This window comes from Lepisosteus platostomus, chromosome 11, assembly GCF_059453375.1.
Source record: "Lepisosteus platostomus isolate fLepPlt1 chromosome 11, fLepPlt1.hap1, whole genome shotgun sequence".
In the NCBI taxonomy this organism is placed as follows: domain Eukaryota; kingdom Metazoa; phylum Chordata; class Actinopteri; order Semionotiformes; family Lepisosteidae; genus Lepisosteus; species Lepisosteus platostomus.
Genome location: NC_142621.1, coordinates 45,875,799 through 45,895,425, shown reverse-complemented (window position 1 = coordinate 45,895,425; position 19,627 = coordinate 45,875,799). Strand labels below are relative to the sequence as shown.

Here is a 19,627-nt window from a genome sequence, read left to right as displayed (position 1 = left end):
GGATGAGCTGCAATGCCAGTAAAAACTCTAATGTACTAGTCTGATTTAGTTCTGGACTTGAAACCTATTCCAAGTACAATTAATAGACACTGACAGAAGTGCGTTCTTGACCTCCTTCACCCTTTGTTTCGTGGATGTGGAATGTACTTCCTTACTGGCAGTAACGATGAGAGCAACACGTTGCTAAACGACACTTACCATGTGATGAAATCCCATCTGCAGCACAGAGAGGTGCAGTCAGGAAGGTGACGAGAAAGAGGGAACACCAACCTATAAACACAGCCACCCCTTCAATACAACTGATCGGTTTTTACAAATCAATAGACCCATCTAACATTCCAGATGCTCCTCCTACTAATAATTACAGCAAAAACAAGAACTAGATTATTGTCTTCTGTGTATCATTTACAGCATGTTCTTGGATTTCATCGATAATATGATGAAGTTCAGATAGACAGCGAAGTTTTGTAGAGATATTTCAATCTTAAACATTTTGGAGATTTTTTTTAAGTTGTCACTGTGGCAATAGCCCTTTGTGGTTTATTGCCTTGGCTTTTCCATTATAAGCCACGGTCTTCATCTGATCCCAATTTCTTTCCTGTGTCTTCATCAAATTTATAGTTTATTATTTAATTGCTTAGCAGACAGCTGCCAGACTTACAGTGTAAAAGCAGATGGGTTTACAAAACAATTAAACCACAGCACAATTACATTAACACCAACACAATAATTTCATAAGGAAAGAGCACTTGCTAACTGTGGAGCCCAGTATTGGGCATCTGATGATTGACAGTGAAAAATAATGAACATCCTTTTAGCCACCTAAAATATTTTGTCATATTAAGATGATTTCTTATAAAGTGAAATGTAACACCTTTTTCTTCTGGTTATTTTTGGTGAAGCAGAGTTGCTCAGACTGCTTGATTTGTTGGGTTTCCACTGTAAATCATTATACAGTCTGGGATAAGAAAGAGAACGGATGAGAACTGAGAACTATGCTGTTCCGTCTGGGAAAATATTTCAATTTCTTAAACCAACAATGCATGTGACAGGTTTCCCATCTATGCTCAAAATAGATGTTGTTTTCTTTATTGCTGTTCTTATGAGTTCTGCGACTCCCACACAGCCTTTTTGCAGTACCATCGGTAAGGTTCTTGTACGTACCTTTCCGGGTCATACCAGAGCCCAGCGGGCCGCAGACCAGCACAGCTCTCCCTCCCATCTCAGCAGATGCGAAGGGTGAACTGAGAGAACTGAAACAGGGATTTCATTTCAGAGAAACCCACCAGGCTTTCGCCACTGAATGTCACATGACTTCAGATCCAACCAGACAGATTCCCAATGGCGTAATAAAACATCACGAAGCAGCAGTATGTGTGACAATGCATTTGTTTTCTTTCCAATTCTAAATAGCTCAATATTCTACTGTATAATTTTTTATCGTTCTCCGACTTGTTTCATTCCCAAATGGGCCCTGGGGTAACTTGTCTGTACACGAGGAATGGAGATCACGTTTGAACGATCGGGGCTCCCCGGGCGGTGTGGAGATTCTCAACTGGGTACTAACAGGGTGACTAATCAGACAGCTAAAGTTGCTCAGAAGACTAATAGCTCTGCGCCAAAACAGGAACCGCAGAGAGTTGCTGTGGTCTTGTACTGTATGAGAAAGATAATTCATGTGACCGGAAGAATGCTGTTCTGTATAGGAAAATCTTCTTTAAATCAATGATACGTTTGTCAGGTTTTGCCAGAGAGATAGGTGTGTTTCTTTCAAAACCCCGTCAGTCTTAAAACTGGGTGATCTAAAAACAACAACAACACCACATCAATTTGTTTTATTCCTGTTTTCATATAAAATGTAAGCTATTTAAAAATGTTATTTTTTTAAATGTCAATAAGGTTTTTAACTCCCGAATGAATCTATTCTAATGGAAAATAGTGCAAAGTCTGAAAACCCAGCTGAAATTGTTTTTACTGTATTGAAAAACAAAGTCTAGCAATAAAATCCATGTCGTGGTTTTACATTTTGCCCGCGAGTTACCTGTTTTGCTTTTTAAATTAATGTTCACGTTTGGATGTTGCGCCCTAAGTTGCATATAGATGGTTCAATAAAAATACTGATCATAAAAAAGATAGTTTTCCCCTGTCAAGCGCTCATCTCTCTCGTGTCCCCCGGCAGGTTCCATTGGAATATTCTGCACAAGCTGCTGCCAATGGACGTGCTGGATTTTATTACAGAATGTGTGCAGGAGTATTTGGGAACAAAATCCTTATATAAAAAAGCAAGGAATAAACTAGCCTCTTAATCGTGAACGGTGAAAATGGTGCGTGTATGTGCATGTATTTAGGGGAAAGGTTATTTCCCAGTAACAGGCAGCAGCTCAATGGAGCTGACGGTGCACTCACCCAAGAATTCAATCCGTCTATTGTTAAGTATGATATTAGTCTTAAAAACGTTTATTCTGAAGCAATACAATACCATAAAGAGCGAAAACTACTGATACATCAGGAAGGTGCAGGAGCTCGTCAAGCAAGTAATTTTAATAAAAGATAGAAACCCCTCTGAAATCGGAAGAAAACTAAAATCTTTTATTTCCTGGTGTTCACAATAGTGTGACAGGTGCGATCGGCGATCAGTTAATAATTCATGTTGCTATACGGAGTTCGCTCTTTCCCTTCTCAAGTATGCAGCGAGACGGATTGCGATATCACGATAAGTGTCACGATATCAAGCGGACTAAAACAGGGAGTCACAACAGTAATGGCGTGTCGCGATACCGGCAGTGTGCTATAAATGTCAGTGTCACGATAGTAACGCCGTATCGCGACAGCAGGTCACGCAAGACCCGTCGTATTGCAATGTGGACAACAGGGCGTGATAGCGAACTGTGCATTGCGACAGCAGCAGAGGGTCAGGTTTTTGCATAACTGTAGGTAAGGTTGGGAGACCAACACTTCCCCCTGGGACAATCTCAGCAGGTCCAATTCTCAACCACGATCAAGAACCGAAACAGGAATTTCATTTCAGAAAACACCAAAAAAGAGAAGACTTGATGTGACAAGTCAGCTAATGGCAGGCTGAAATAGTTGCCTATTCTTCAATTTTTATGAAGGAGCACACTCCTAATGCTATCGGTGACAATACATTCCTTCGCTTTGTAAATGACTCTCTCACAGCTCTGCCATCTGTCCAAGCAGATCTGAAACCCCCTTGTCGAAAATAAATGAGGATGTTCCCTGCAAAAGAAACCACAAAAACAAAAACACTGCAAAATGTTCACTTCGATTCACACGTTGCTGTCGAAGGCCTTTATAAAGTAGACTGGTCTGGCTCTTGAGCAACTATGTACATTGGCAGCAGCTATATCACCCTGCAACCCCCTGAAGCTGAGCAGATGTGAGCCTGGCCAGTACCTGAATGGGAGACCTCCTGGGAAAAACTAAGGTTGCTGCTGGAAGAGGTGTTAGTGGGGGGCGCTCACCCTGCAGTCTGTGTGGGTCCTATTGCCTCTTTCTAAGGAGTACAAGCAGCACCTTAGTGATGAAAGTGACCTTGTTAATTATCGGATACTCAGCTGACGAGCTGTTTGCTCCACTGGAGTGGACTGGAAGGGAGAGTAGTTGTGGTGAGGTATATAGTCAGGAAGCACTGTAAAGAATTTTGCATTGCATCAGTATGAATTGCAGAACATTAATCATACCCTTTCAGGGTAACCTGGTGTGCACTCTGTAACTCTGAAGAAACTAACAGCAGTTATAAATGAAAAGAGGCCTTTCAGCCTGTGCAGGTGTGGCGATTTTGACTCAGAGATTTTAAGTTGGACCTACAATAATCTAAAGGCAGTTCATTTTACACACTGCTACTTTTTTACAAGTCACACAATACAGAGAAAGGTTATAACTCACTACTGAAACAGCTGCATGAGAATGCCGTGATGGCAAGAAACACTCAAGAGTCATAAAACGTATCTGTAAATGTGCTTTATTTTTAGTTTTTAGGTAAAATAAGCAACAGAACAAAGAATCTCTGCCCTCCCCCAACCAAAGAAATCACGGTGGTAAAAATGGCTCAGTAGCACATTCATCTTGAAAATGATCACAACAGTAATGATTGCTTATCAATACATGCGCCATTCTGTTAAAGATTCTAATTTCATTCCGCTTGCTTTATTAGTGTTACCTGACGACAGGCCAGTACTACCACTCCACATGTTCCTGCAGGTTTTCCGAGGGTCTTACACTCAGTTTTGAAAGATTGTGGGACACTGATCGAGTAATACGTTCCATCAGGAAACACAGAGCACAGGGGAGATGATCACAACAGAGCTACCTGTGACATCGGAGAATGAACCAGCCATTCCCATCAGAGCCCTGCCATACAAAGTCACTGACCCATCACATCCAGCTCTCAAGGTTAACTTTGGGCTGTTTCTTTTCCCCAGCGGCCTGAAAACCTGAGAAAAAAAATTGCTGGCAAGTATAAAATGGTATTTTTTTAAACACAGTTGCCAACACTTAAAAAATAGGTGTCTTTATTTTGGAGTGCAAATAACAGGCACTAAATGTTACACAGGTATATACAATTCATTATTGATTGGTATCCGCAATGATATTATTAAAACCCAACACAAGTAACTCTCACAAGCCACAGTCATTCTGATAGGAGTTCAATCTTTGTTGCTCCTACCGAGCACAAAACCTGTACCCTCACTCGTGAAGACACGCTTTCGTCTGTCCAGACACTGCCATTTCAAAATCCCACAGCTGAAGGCACGTGGAGAACTGGAACTGAAGGCCTTTCACTCCTTTTATTGTCCCAGAATGAGTTTTGAAACTCTACACTAGTTCTCCATTACCTGCATGCCAAGCCAATAGAAATTTGTTTTTTGATTCTCTTTTAATTACCACAACACAATAAATCAACGTTTCACCACAGCAGTGACTCTTCAGGATGGTCAAGAGCTGTGAAAGGCCAGCGCCTTATGTCATTTACGTTAGGAAAAAGACAGTGCAGCTGAGTGCAGATGTTTTTGTTCAATTACTGTACATCCTCACCCGGTTTACCATTCTCTTCTGGCTGAAATACTGCGTTGGCTCCTAGGATTCTCCACGCTGAGTGTTTTAATAAAAGACTCCCAGATGAATCCTTGTTAAAAGACAAGGATTACTCGTGGAAGAAACTGACGAACAATTAAAAACATCAACAGGGTAAAATGTACCCAGAAGTGAAAACAAACAGTGCTACACAAACATGACAACAAAGGTAAAAGAAAACATTGTCTCTCAAAGGTGTTACGAGTTTTTCAGTCTTGGTCCTGGAGGATGCCAGCACCTGCCAGTACTCACCCAGCCTGTTTCCCACTTCACACCTTCCTTCAGGTGGAGGGAATCCAGCTCTTTTCTTTCCGATTCCTTACAGGAGTATTTGAAAGAGCTTGTTCGTTATAGCCCCCCATGCTGGTCTGAAACCGCTGGCCAGTCTCGCGGCCTGCTCTGGCAGGAGGGTGGCGTGCTGCGCTGCTGTGCTCAGGCCGTTGGTCCGGCGGGACCCCCGGAGCGCCAACGCTCTCTCCCCACTGCCGAGTGACAGAACAGCCCACTCAGACCCCCACACTGCCCTCGGAGCGCCTCGCCTCCTGGGGTCCCACTCACAGCCCAGACTCCAGCCTGCCATTACCGAGGGCTCACCCTGAGCTCTGAACAAGCCCGCCTGCCCCTCCCACCCCATCGACGGGCCATGATGCTCATTAAAAACCCAGGGCTCTGTCAGACTGCAAACCAGCAGGCACTGGGGCTCAGCCAAGACCAGTGAACATCCCAAAAGCTACTGCTAATCACTATACAACATATAAAAATACAGTGATTCCAAAAGATTTAGTACGTTGGCATTGTACAATTAGATTATAAAATTGTATAAACATCCAGGATTTAAGAAGTAATAAACATATATACAGTATTTTTGATGTTCCGCATGATTATGAAGAGAAAAACTGAAAAATAAGAAATGAGGAAACATTGTGGCTACATTCTGCAGGATGGGAGGGTAAATCATTTCGCTTTAAACAAATAACAGGAGCATGACTAAACAAAATGCAAACACATGCATTTAAAAGTATAATGGAAACACAGGCAATATTCACTCACACACTCTCCTGTAACACACATTGTGATTGTCCTTTGCCAAAAGATTGCAAAATATATTCCACCTGTAACTGCACACTGTTTCAACTGCAGTTGAAACTTGGGTGGTTCACTGTCTAAAGGCTTCTAAAGTGGATCACAGTAAAAACAAAAGGAGAAAAGAAATCTGTCAGGCTGTTCCAAAACTTACACAATGGCAGCCTGGTGATCTTGGAAAAACCTCCAACGTTATATTGTATTGATTTATTGTATTATTTTTTTCAACGGTTGAAACAGAAGCGATGGTGGCTACCGTATTTACCCTGGCCTCATTCTGAGCTCTCATCATATCTGGCCTCCATTCATATACTGTAGGAACAAATGTCAAATGAAAAAATCGTCATCTTTTTTATGGTGTCAAAACGCAGATTTGTCTTAAGAGAGCCTTCTTCCAGAACTGCAGCTCTTGTGAAAGACAGGGTATCAACATGGGTTTCAACAGAAGCCTATAGACTGCAATCCCCCTTCCTAACATTTCAACTACTGATGGCATGTGTCCTGTAGAATCACTGTAATGTCTCCATGGCACAAAGAGAAAGTGGGAGGAAAGCAAACAAAACCGCTGAGGAAAGGGCACTGAAACGATAGGAAACAAAGAAATTCACGACATTAAACCTTCATTAAAGCTGAAATATCAGTTACAAGAGGAGCCTGGAGCAGTGAAGATTTTCTCTTTAGGGGACCAGGCAGGCAGGTCCACAAGATGTTAGAACACGAGCAGGCCCTGCTGGCTGACCCTGGTGGGTTTCTCTGTTAGCAGACAGTGAATCAAACATCCTGCCAGCTCAGAAGATTCCTCTCCTCAGCACTTCTCTCTCGCGGTGTAGTCACCAGCTGTCGACAAATTCAAAAACACTGCTGTCAGTCACCTTTGCTGGCAAGCGTTTTAGTTTTAAATTGCACCCCTTTTCTTTGTCACGACGCACGACTCCAGGACGCTGGATCAAGGTTGTGAACGGAGCTAGATCAGTGGTGCCCAGTCCTCACCCTGGTGACCCACACCACTGTGGCTTTTACACCCAGCTGTGTCCTCACTTAGACAATCTATTGGGTTAATAACAGTCAGATTCATCAGACCTGTCCGTTCCCAGCTGTTAAACATGTTGGAGCTTTAACCACAGCATTTTGTAAGGGAAATAAAATTCCAAACGTATGATTAGAAGCAAAACGCAAATATTCCAATGAAGCAGCTTCTTGGATCAGGTAAGGCTTCAGCTGCCTAATGAAGGTGGGCTGGAATGAAGAGCCAGCAGGGGTTTGGGGCACCAGGACCAGGTCTGGGAACTGAACTGCTGAGCTAGATGGAAGCACATTAAGGATCTCAGTAGGATCAAAAATGGAATTGTGGAGACTTTAAAGATTCTTCACAAGAAGCAGAACATCAGAGGAAGCCATCCAACTCAAGTTCTCTATAGCCCCACAGCTAATACACTATTTTTTGTAATGGGAACAGTAGTGGGAACAAGGATGAAATCCCCCTGAACCCCCGCTCCCCTCAACACACAGAAAAGGACAACAACCCATCTTTAATGGGAGCACCCAGCAAAAACCCATGCAAACTCAGAGATTCCCCCGAGTCTCCACACAGACAGACACCAGAGGCCAGAATCGATCCCAGGATCTTTGAGGCTATCATCATTATGGGTGAAGGTGAGCACTTAAGTGTAGGCATGTTATTCTGCAGAACGGAGATAGTCAGAAAAGATCACTATGGGCTGCTCTTCTTTCTACCGCTGACCTCGAACCCCTGTCTGCACACATCGCTGCGCTGCGGCCTCTATCAGTGAGCGGCCCACAGCTCCCCAGCCAGCAGGTGGGTTCTGGGTAGCAGGATTGTTGCATCCTAAAGCTATTCCGGCTTATAACTGTTAGAGAAGAATGTGTTGGTAATTTGGCGGATATCTATCCTCACTGTAATGTAGCATGATATTGAATTTTGTGTTTGATATATGTCTCGCCCAAGTGATTCTTCAGTCCGTTGATAGACCAAACATGGCCCTCAAGCACAGTCACGGTGCCTGCATGAGCAGTTCTGCTCCGTTCCACCTTAAAGACCCCCGAGAGACTGCGTCATTTCCCCTTCTCGCCTGCCATGCCAGCCCTCGACGTGCCTGAACAAAGGCCTGCCTGCCCACCCCCACCCTGGCTCCGGCGAGTGACTGCATGCCCTCCACAGTCCCCCTCCCAGCTCCGCACAGGAAAGCATGGCTCACCTCCGGAGTTCCTCCTTCGGCGAAACAGGAACAAAACCAAAATGCCAGCGGCCAGAGCTCCCACCACAACGAACACAGCTGCCACTGCAGTGGAGTTACTGGGGCCTTCCATCTTATTAGGACCTGGGAGAAACATCGGAGCGCTTACACACTGCACCTCCACCAACATTTCATACCTCAGTAACGTACACATGCACGGCAAACACCGGGCGATCGGAAATAAGATCGCTACACGTCAACACACGATCTGCCACTGCCTGTGGGTTGGAAGTTAAAAATGCACACAGCTGTGAAGGGGACCCCAGTGCACAAAGGTCACGGTCCAGGTGTGAACTGCTTTCAGTACAGGGCACAGCTGTACCCCTGCTGTTCAATACCTGCTCCTTGCTCATACAGAATTACAGTGTGCGCCATCGGGTTACAAAGATAAGATAAAATCACTTTATACGTACTATATACAATTTCTTGCATTAGGAGTTTGTCTTTTTTCACATACCCCAGCTTCCTCTCCATGAGACACCCAGGCACACAGATGGGGAGAGAGAAGCTTGGGGTCAGATCGCAGGGTCAGCCATTTATTCAGTGCCCCTGGTGCAGTTGGGGTTAAGGGCCTTGCTCAGGGGCCCAACAGAGTAAGATTCCTCTGTTTGAACCAGCAACCTTCCAGCCACAGGCACAGATCCTTAGCCACAGTGTCACCTCTCCACCCACTACATGTGATCACACACAACCCAGATGGGACTCAAACCCACAATCCCTACCTCCAGAGGCTGATGCCTTATCCATTAGGCCACGGGGTCACCACACCACAAAAAGGTCATTACGGCTGTATTACACATCTTATCAGACATTCAGGCCTCCTCTCAAAAACTGGCACCTCTGAATACTGCAACTGTGCCAGGGCTCCAAGCTTACAGAATACCTTATGTTCTTTGCGTTGATATAAGGGCTATTTAAATACCAGGATCCAAACTTTACACATCTTGGAAAAGCAGATTCCCTCCTAGATCTGTTTTATTATTAAGACTTCAGAAAAGAAAATGCTTTTAAATGGAGCTTTTAAATTGACCCTGCATTTTAAGTACATCAAAAATTTTGACTTGGACACAGAATGAAGACCTGGAGAGCATTCATCTACACAGCAGGGTATTGTACCGGAGCAGCCTGTCAGTATCTTTCTCAAGGGTGCAAAAGCCCCATCTGAGACCTGAAAGCCAAATACAGTAAATCTGTCTGTGGCTCCACATGAACACATTATTGCACAATGTGAGTGCCACCAGGTCAAGTCATGCTGCATTCTGATCAGCAAGGCAAAAAAAAAGCAAAATAATGGAAGCATTAGAGTCGAAGCAATCAAGAGATAAAGACATGCATGTGAACTTACCAAACATCAGATGATGGACCTGTTTTCCCTCTTTGACTTGTTGACTATTATGTACTGAACAACTGTATTCAAGAGAGCTGGAGGATGACTTGAGCACTGTGTATTTGCTAGTCAAATTGTAGCGCCCGTCTTCGGTCAGCACTGCCTTCGTCTGCGCACTCCGTGTCCAGTCTGTGCCATACTGGTCATGCCACATGATTCTTCCCTCAGGGTAACCCCCACTCGTGTTGCAGAAAATCTCCACTGTGCTGTCTTCCTGAATGTTTTCTGCTGGTATGGAGCTCATGACGGGCTGGGCGTATGCAGCTGTAATGGAAAGGGAAAAACCAAAGTCAGCGCTTGTGTTCCGGCTGAAATGTTTCCTCTAGTAACTCAAACACAAGCACACATCTTCGTCGCAGATGTCATCTAGAGATCTCAGTCTCTCCAGAGACAAGAGTAAACTAGAAGAGATTGTGCCTGAGAGCTGTTGCTCTACTCAGGCCAGTCTTGAGGCTGAGAGATCACTGCCTACAAGGACAACACAGACCTGGAGGGCACAGGAAGAGTTTGGAAGTAATGAGCTTTGAAGAGTCCTAACAAGTATCATTTTGTTTCCTTCTACTTCAGGGATTAAACATTTAGCTGGATGATTCTCCAGGAAGGACATATCTTTTAGTCTAATTTTTTTTGTATTTTTTTTTAAATACAAAAAGCCTTTTAAAATACACTAGGAATGCTTTTTTATAGTGTTCACAGTTCAGATATCACTCATACGCTAACTGTTTTCAGTACAACTCCTTTTGAGTTTAAGGCCACTGAAACTTACCTGTGACTTGCAGTGTGGTCACACCATTACAGAAACCCCGGTCTGTCAAAACCACACAGGAGTAAGCTCCTTGATCTGATATCTTTGTGTTTCTCACCAACAAAGAGACATCCAAATTGTTTGGACCCCAACTTTGGTGGGCTAGCTCAAAACGAGGATCTTCTGCCTTCTTTTTGCCATAATCATAAGTTAACACCGAACCTTGAGATTCCTTCTTCCAAAGTAATTTGGCAATTCTGACTTCTGAAGAGGTGCTGTTCACGATACAACTGAGCTTTGTGTCCTGGCCAAATTTCCCATGGTGTTCGGACTGGCAGTGCATACTTACAAGCTCTGTGGAATTAAAATAAGAAGATTTTGATTTGAGAAGTGTTAGGTTAATGCACTATACGAGTGTGTTTACTGTGTTCAAACAGTTCCAAGAGGCACAGCACAATGAGAAGGTGTACAGTGCAGAAGAAAGAATGGTCCTCAAGCACAAATCCATCTTCTTTCAGTTGTCACTCAAGGTTAGGTACTTTCAGCTACATTCACTTCTATAGCTACAACAGGAAATGCAATTAAAAATACACTTACTGTCAGAGGGGGTTACCCTGGTGAATTCAACAATAAACACCACAGCAAACAGCCAAGCACTTCTGTCCATGTCGTACTGGATGATTCTTAGCTTGGTGAAACCTGCTGAAAGGGAAGGTTGCATTTTCAGTAATTAATAAGCTATTCTTCCACGCAGAAGGTACCTGAGGCTGGAATTGAACCCAAGACCCAGAAGCTGTCGGGGTTATACTGCTACCCAGCCCACGACTGCACCACCTGACCTCTTAGCGGCGTGAAGCTGGATGATTCTTCTGCTGTTTTCGCTAATTCTAAAACAATCCAATGCATCCAAAGAACATACAGCTGGGGGAACATCTGTTCCTCTCAGAAACCGATTGGGAAACTTATTAAAAAAAAAACAGGAGACAACAATCAGCTGCTGGCACCGATTTCCATTTACAAACAAAGCTCTTTTTCAAGCAAATAACGTCACTGAGATCCCACGAACAGGAAAGGGAATACAGTCCAGCCATCCAGTGTAAAGGTGTTAACCCCTTGCATGGGGAAGCAAGAGGAATATGTGTTTTTCATGATCTTCACCATACGGGCAGCTCTTTTTCATAGAATCTTTTTATACAGCTTTTTCCCCTGTGAACTCAGCTTTATTTTCTTCCAGACAAGGCACTGATATGACTTCAATGCGGCAACAGAGACCCTAACCCTGGCCTTCCTGTGCTCTTAGCAATGAATACTGTTCGAATCAGAATCTCTTCCCTCCATCATTCTCACAGCCTCGTAGGTGTTTTATCTGAGATGTCTTCAAAAAAAAACTCAAAACCTCAGAAGACACATCCAGTCCCACACGGTTTCTGGGAAAATGAACTAGTGAAACACAAGGGGCGGAGCGGTGGCTCTGTGGCTCAGGATCTGCGCCTGTGACTGGGAGGTTGCCAGTTCAAATCCCGCGGCGGGCAGAGGAATCCTACTCCGTTGGGCCCCTGAGCAAGGCCCTTAACCCCAGCTGCTCCGGGGGCGGCGTATTAAAGGCTCACCCTGCGCTCTGACCCCCAGCTTCTCTCCCTTTCTGTGTGTCTGTGCCTCATGGAGAGCAAGCTGGAGCATGCGAAAAGACGAATTACTAATGCAAGAAATTGTATAGGGCCAATAAAGTGATGTTATGTTAGAAAAAAAGTGCATCAAAACCATCACTCTCACTAGAAAGAAACCAGGGTATCAGCTTCAACAAAATGGCTGGGTACCTTGTTCTGGACTTCCTAAAGCCATTTATTGGAATCAATAGCATTTGTTGCACTTAGATGTCTCTCAGTACTGTATAAAGGTATATTTACTGTAGTGTCTCATGGTTTGCAATGTCTTTGATGTTAATATACACATCTGGGATGACGTGGCAGAATACCCCCACAGTACTAATTTGTTACAGAGTGCCAGTATGATGTTGATATCAAAGCACTTCCTCATTGGCGATGGCTGCATTTCTTAGAGAAAGGGAAACATACTTATTTCATTTGGCTGAGGTTTAGGGAGAAATTTATGATGTACTGCGTCACAGAGAGATACTCTCTTTGTCACTCCCCTAGGCTCCAGAACCATTTTCCACACTCCTGAGAGCTACAAAAACAGAGCTGCCTTCAAAACTTTTCAACAACAAAAAAACAAAATGGATCAGACAAATCAAAGCCAATACGCACTGGCTGAGTGTTGGAACCATGCAGAAGAGATTATTATTTTTCCAGATTTAAGGGGGTACAGTAGATGCCAGGGGAAGTTCTTTCTGGACCCTATGTAGACAACACGATCCAGGGATAGTGAAGAAAACACGGTTAAAAAGTCATGCAGGATACAGGGATGAAACAGGGGGGCGTGTCCACGGAGTGCTGGTGCTCGGGGGAGGTGAGGCCGAGGGAAACAATCTGGGGAGGAGTCAAGGGGGAAATCCGAAAAAACAGGGCAGAAGTCCTAGGCCAGCCAATCCATCCGGGACAGACGATTTAAAACCAGAACCGGGTCGGGACCGGCAGGGGAAACGGGAGCAGGAACAGGAACAGGAACTAAAAGCATAACGGAGCCAGGTGCATCCAGGTCCCGGGCTCACATGATGGGGGAACCAATGCAGAGCCCGGATTAGCGTCAGCGTCTGGCTTTTAAGGGGGAACTGAAAAGGGGCTGGAACGGGGAACAGGTGCGGGAGATGAGACAAACAAGGAAGGGCTAGAGCGCCCTTAAGAGGAGGGGTTTGCGATCGTGACAGCATGCAGGCGTCGCTTTGGTGAAAAGCAGACACTTGTTGATCAAATCTTTCAATCTTCTCCTTAAGCAGTGTTAATTTAAAGATGGCTACACCATTAGGACAGATGGAACCAGGGACGCTGGATGGGGTTAACGTCCACATGAGAGCTCTCCTCCCATTCCCATAGAGATGCCCATGCTCAAGTGCAGGGTTGGAGGGGGTGGGGTCACCTTAAAACAAGTTGTCGGGGGTAAGTCAATGGGCGTACCCACAATTACCTGGAGCTATGATGACCGAGCTTACCAAGTGACATTTGTATCCCATCTGGGGATACTGAGGGCCCTTATAACAAAGCCCCCCCACAATGATGCTTCTGCTCTGCACAGGGATTAAGAGAGAGGGTGAGGTTTTCTCTCAGAGCTGGTGCATGTCTGCTTTCTGAAAGCACTCTTACTAGCTAAATGCAAGTAGATTATTTACAGTTGTCTACCACCGGAGCCCTACTAAATATATCACCGTGTGAAAGGGAGAGGAGCCTGACAGTAATCAGATTTTCTAAGGAAATGCTTTGGGAGTTTTCTCTGAAAGTCCCCCTCCTCCTTTCAAAGCTCAGTCCAAGCATAATATAATATGTTTTGCTGTCCCCAGCAGGGTGTTCAGCTGTACAAAACCCCCTATACCAACGGACAGAAGAGAGAGGAGACAATACATCTTCTGCGTGATGCAAAGGTTCGGAGAATTTTTGTTTTTATAAAAAAACAATGGTCGGGTCTTCTCGTAATCGGGGAGTCGGACTAGTATTTCCAGCTGGGAGACATTTTAAATAATGCTGCATTGTTTTGGCGAAGGGGTTGTTTTCAGCGAAGGAGGAAGTGTTTGCTTTCTTATGTAAAGCGTGCTTCTCTTTTTTGTGACCATGTCCGACACCACGTCCCATCATCTCGTACTGTTCGCAGTAGTCAGTGTGGAAGGAAAATGGGAAACCACAAGGAAAACAAAACAGCTACATAAAATACCTTCCCCTCTGTATTGAGCAGACAATGCTCTGTGCTCAAGGTTTGAAGATAAGTAGTAGTTAAATATCTAGTAAGGAGATTTGTTTCACATACTGTACCTGTTTCTGTTTTTTTACCAATATCCAACAGGTTTCTATCCCTGAACAGGCATCTCCTGTAGTATTTCACAGTCCTGGTCCATGTGATCCCAGCCTCTCCTATGCTTTATTCTCAGCAGTACTTAAGTAAGCCGATTTACTCAATTAAGACTCCTGAACAATTCAAAGTCCTAGAAAAGCTCAATGCGTTACCCCAGAGCGTCAGTAAATGAGCTGAACCCTATGCGTAGCGAGTGTCCGAGATGGCAAACGAGTCCGTGAGGCGAAGTCCAAAAGAGCAAAATCCCGGGGTCGAAAGGAGAGGTCAAAATCCATGCGATCGTTCGTTGCTAAAACTTCATTCTAGAATCCTAGGTGCTGCATTATGCTAGATCTCCTTCTCAAAACTGAACTATTATAGACTTCAAAGCCAGCCATTATCCCAGATCCTTTTAAACTCAGTATGATCAAAGACAATACTTCTATAGCTCCACTGAAAAGCTTTACATTCTGTGGAGCTAAAGTTTAGAGTTACAGGATACAGGGCATAGCAAGACAGAAAATTAAATCTTCATTTCTTCCCTTCTTGTGATTTTTATAACTGTTTACTTACAGACTAAAAACTCATAGAAGGACTAGGCATGGCACCTTGACTCATGCCACACAAAGAATTAAAGTACACAACTATTGTGGATGGCTTGTGAACAATATAGGCCTTCAGTACAATCTGCTGGGTTTCACTGTTATGCTGATGAAACTCTGATTTATTTGCAGACCAAATCAGGAATCTCAGAAGTGCATCTTTCTTTCACCTGCGTAACACTGCTTAGTTTAGAGTAGGGCCCAATGCCTTCCCTCTCTCCCTGGGGATATAATAACTGTCACGCCCTCTGCAGCCAGAGGGCGCTCCTTCTCTGTCCTGTCCCTAGTTTCCGGTCTGCTGTCCTTCCTGTCCCTCTCTTTCCCTTGGGCTATATATTTCCGGGTCTTGCACTCTGTCCTGGCTCAGCATTGACGTTCGGATGTCCTGAGACCCGCCTAGCACCAGGGCGCCCCACGTCCGCTCCCTGAGGGCATAGGTTTCTATACGGCATTCCTGAATTTTTTGCACTTGGAGCCCGGGCCTTCTTCCCGTCTCGCCGCTACGCATATGGGTCTTTTTCTGCTCTCCTGCTCCCCACGGTTTGTCCCTTTGGACGTCCGTGACAATAACGCTACACACTGTTACTTCGGCAAGATTAGACTGCTGTAAAGCCTTTCTGAGGCTCCAACACAACCCGAATGGAGTGGCTCTTGTGCTAATTTAAGGTGCTTCACATCAGCGCATGATTCACATCCTCTGCAACTGGTGCCAGCTCTCGCTGGAATTTGGACTCTGCCCCAAGCTGCTCCTGAATTGCAGTAAGCATTGCATGAGCATAGTCCGGATCGCAGGCCGAGATAAATCTCTACTGATTTAGGCGATCTTGCTGTGCCAATGTACAGGTTCCACAAGATCCTTCTCTTGACCAGATACATGAGAGATTCTGTGGCTTCGGACGCCTCCAAACCCCACTTAGAATCCCTTGATTTTCAAAACCAAATCCTTTCATGTATAATTCAGTTTTAGTATTGATTCTGATTCCGGTTCTCTTTCTGTACTCATCCTTCTTGAACTCAGTGCTGGTTTGGACACTGTAGACCACGACATCTTACTTTCTCGTCTTGAGACTGTGTTTGGAGTTTCTGACGCTGCTCCCAAATGGTTCAAGTCTTACCTGATCACTTACACTGATCGCTGTCACTTTGTCTCTCTTGGCGGATTTAGGTCTGAAATTGGTCTCGTCAAGTCTGGTGTTCCTCAGGGCTCAATACTGGGCCTCTTGCTCTTCAGCATTTACATTTTTCCACTAAGTTAGCTTTTAAGATCACATGGCCTCAGCTATCATTTCTATGCTGATGATACTCAAATATACATCCATACCAAAGCTGACACTGATGTGGCCGTCTCTATTCTATCTAATTGTATCTTTGACATAAAAACTTGGATGACTCCACATATCCTTCATCTTAACTGTGACAACACTGAAGTCATGTTTATTGGCACCCCCATCAACTTTGTAAAGCCAGTCCTGTAACCCTATCTGTAGATGGTACTGTACTTGAGCCTCAGTCTAAATTGAAAAACCTTGGGGTGAAATTCGATTCTACCTTAACATTTGACCCACATGTGCAGCATATTGTCAAAATATCTTTTTTTCACCTCAGAAATATCGCTAGACTATGCCCTATGTTATCACTAACTGTGGCTGAAAAGCTGATCAACACATTTGTGTTCTCCCGAATTGAGTACTGTAATGCTCTACTCGCTGGGGTGTCTAAATCCACAGTGAACAAACTACAGTCTGTCCAAAATTTGGCAGCCAGAATCCTGACCAGGTCTAGTGCAAGTGATCATATTACTCCTATCCTGGAGTTCTTGCACTGGCTTCCTGTCAAATTCTGTGTGGACTTTAAAATCCTCATGCTCACCTATAAGGCTCTGCATGGCTTGGCACCTCAGTACCTGTCTGAACTATTAGCGCCCTACTACCCACCTCACAACCTTCGCTTTTCTAATTCTGCTCTCCTTACTGTCCCCCACGCCCGTCTACACTCTATGGGTGGCAGGGCCTTCTCCTGTTATGCCCCCAAGCTCTGGAACTCTCTCCCCAAGGATATCAGAGAGTCACCTTCTCTAAACTCCTTCAAATCCAGACTCAAAACCTTCTTCTTTAGAAGAGCCTTTACTTAACTGGTTCCATTCTTTACCCCTCTGCGCCTATAATACTTAGTACCACCATCCACGGTCTTTGTGTATTGTAATTGTGTTTTATCTTGTGTATTATTTTTATTTATTGTTGTTGTCATTCTGTAAAGCACTTTGAAAAGTGACATTTAAAGGTGCTTTATAAAATAAAGTTTATTATTATTATTATTATAGTATTGGTTTCATGAAATCTGTTTACTGAGCTTTTATATGTCCAAGGATAAGTTCTGATCGACTGTTCAGGACAGCGCTCATGAATCAAATCCTTTTGTTCTTCTTCCAGTACTGTATAAAATTACATTCAATTTTTATGTTCACTGTTAAATAATAAAACAGGAAATTAGATAAAATATTTGCTCTTTAGCTCAGTGCAGAAAAAAAGTGTTCCAGTTTAATTCGTCCTCACTAAGCATTTGGGAGAAGTGAAACTGTTTTGACCTGACTATGTATATTTCTTATTCATTATCCGGGCTCCAATATGCCATCGTTTGAAGTGCAACATCAGCAGTTTTCTGTGCTTTTTAAAAAGATTGCCAAATAATCCTGTTTTTGCCAACCAAACTTTGAATTTTGTCTGACAACCTCCACAACAGATGCACCAGTGTTTGTTTCCTTCTACTCATGTTCAGCACAGGGGTCTTCAGTCCTAACCCTGTACGGTACTGATAAAAGAAAGGCAAGAAATCTCTTCAATTAAGAGAATGATCGCCTAGGACAGAAGAGTCCTTAGATTTCAGTCCTGAATGATCTTAATTTACTTAACAAATCACAATTTTAGCAGCAACGTCAGCATGCGTAGGTTGCACTGCCCTTGCTGGGTGATTGCATTTAGATTCTAATTAGGAAAGTCCACACGATGTTGCCAAGTAAGGAAGGGAGAGAGTAGTACTGTCAAAACGAAAGCCACGTTTTGCCCTTTTCACCTCTTTTCAAGTTAATCTGCCTTATCCATCTTTTTTTTTTTAAAGCAGAAAAGGTTTTTTAAAAAGAAGCGCAACTAGAAGCACAAACCCAAACCCAAACCTTCGACCTGCAACCTGCAACTTTTCCTTATATGAATCAGCTGGTGAAAAGTGGGTGGCAACACTCCCACCCACATATCAGTTCACACACCTTCATCACGAATGAGCAAGTCACAACAGCACCAGTATTGACAACCAACTGCACACATCCTAGGGCTAACAGGAGCAGGCCTGGGCAGCCTCTGATTTAAATAAACCCACCTGCACTCCCACACATCATGACCTGTTGTGTCTGGTTCACAAGTCGTGTTTTAAAAGTGATTCTAGGTGACTTGGGAGACGGACACACATTTCTCAGGAACGTCCCTGTTGCTTCAAGAGCCTTCCTCTTTTCAGGCCTTCACAGGAAATTAGCTAACACCATGAGGAAGCAGACATGCCTCTTGGAAAGTCCCTAAAATGTTAAGATCAAGACGTCTACAGACTTCCCTTTCCCTGAAATAGTTTTTAACTGAGAAAAATGTTGTGTGATTCAGTTAAGGATAAATACTTCAATTGATCTGTGGTGGAATGGACTGCCCCGTTCGGGGGTACCCCCACATTGCACCCAACGTTTCTTGCGATAGGCTCTGGGCTGCCATGGCCCTGAACTGGATAAGTGGTTATTCAAAGTGATGTGACAATGGCTTCGATTTATTTTTAATATATTATAGTATTTATCATACAGTAGCAGGCTGGCACTGAAACAGCACAAAATCTCAAGAAGAACAGGAGGACCCCAATGGACACCCCTGAGGAAGCGCGTTAAAACCTCAGAGCGGTAGACGTTTCTGTACACAAAGGGTGGTGGGGGTGTGGAGCAAGACGCCCGTCGTGATGTTGAAGCCCCTTCATCGGCTTCTTTGCAGAAAGAAAGCAAGCTCGTTGAGATCGACCAAAGTCATTTCCATCGTAAAAAGTATTCATTCATCTAAAATGAGCTGTTCTTCGGATTTCTCAAGAAAAGGTTATAAACGAGAGGCTGTGCCTCGTGTAGTCGTCAGCCCCTGAGTGAAGTCCCATCATACAGCAGCCACGGGGAAGATGTGGCACTACAGATTTGAAGACATTGAAATTGCTCTGACCAAAACCGATACCAGCTCCGACAGCGCACCGTCGACTCGGTGTAACAGATATCAACAGTCTTGCGTCTCCCAGCACGTCACTGTAAATCGCCAGTTAAGAGAACATGTCTTACCTGAGCCGACAACAGCCTTCGAGGAGTTCAGTGTGGACGCTTTAACAAATCCTTTCCTTTCCCGTCACGAAATTCGGGCGCAGAAAAGACCAAACACTTAACAGCGCGACACTTTTGTAACCGTGTGACACCAGCCGCCTTCATCTGACTGTTTTTTTTAAAAACAAACCTCGACGC

The 19,627-nt window shown here is 44.2% G+C and overlaps 2 protein-coding genes and 1 long non-coding RNA gene across 4 annotated transcripts in view; 1 reads left to right on the top strand and 2 right to left on the bottom strand.

The window, feature by feature from the left end:
• The window catches only part of LOC148652832 (uncharacterized), a 13,175-nt gene extending 11,860 nt beyond the window's left edge, over nt 1-1,315 (bottom strand). Inside the window, exons 1-2 of the mRNA XM_088600039.1 lie at nt 1,165-1,315; nt 199-270 (exon numbers count right to left, since the gene is read on the bottom strand). Of these exons, the coding sequence (XP_088456165.1) occupies nt 199-270; nt 1,165-1,222 (130 nt within the window). The 5' untranslated portion in view covers nt 1,223-1,315. The remainder of the gene's footprint in view (nt 1-198; nt 271-1,164) is intronic.
• The window catches only part of LOC148652831 (uncharacterized), a 4,844-nt gene extending 467 nt beyond the window's left edge, over nt 1-4,377 (top strand). The window contains exon 2 of the long non-coding RNA XR_015925434.1: nt 2,180-4,377. This is a non-coding gene — a long non-coding RNA (uncharacterized LOC148652831). The remainder of the gene's footprint in view (nt 1-2,179) is intronic.
• LOC148652830 (CD276 antigen homolog) lies at nt 3,967-19,627 on the bottom strand. Of its 2 annotated transcripts, none has more exons than XM_088600037.1 (6): nt 19,451-19,627; nt 11,162-11,266; nt 10,586-10,918; nt 9,778-10,083; nt 8,394-8,516; nt 3,967-7,014 (listed from the first exon to the last, which is right to left on the bottom strand). In XM_088600037.1, the coding sequence occupies exons 2-6, from the start codon at nt 11,229-11,231 to the stop codon at nt 6,983-6,985; spliced, it is 864 nt and encodes a 287-aa protein (XP_088456163.1). In that variant the 5' UTR covers nt 11,232-11,266; nt 19,451-19,627; the 3' UTR covers nt 3,967-6,982. The 2 variants fall into 2 exon arrangements, with proteins under 2 accessions (XP_088456163.1, XP_088456164.1); XM_088600038.1 differs by having other exon boundaries at nt 11,162-11,263.

Bases quoted from the DNA above. Each gene is read 5' to 3' on its own strand.
- LOC148652830 (XM_088600037.1), bottom strand. From the start codon at position 11,231: ATGGACAGAAGTGCTTGGCTGTTTGCTGTGGTGTTTATTGTTGAATTC. The intron at 10,084-10,585 runs GTAAGTTTCAGT...TTTCCATTACAG, and splicing joins GACCACACTGCAAGTCACAG to CTGCATACGCCCAGCCCGTC. The intron at 7,015-8,393 runs GTGAGCCATGCT...ATTTGTCGACAG, and splicing joins CCGAAGGAGGAACTCCGGAG to CTGGTGACTACACCGCGAGA.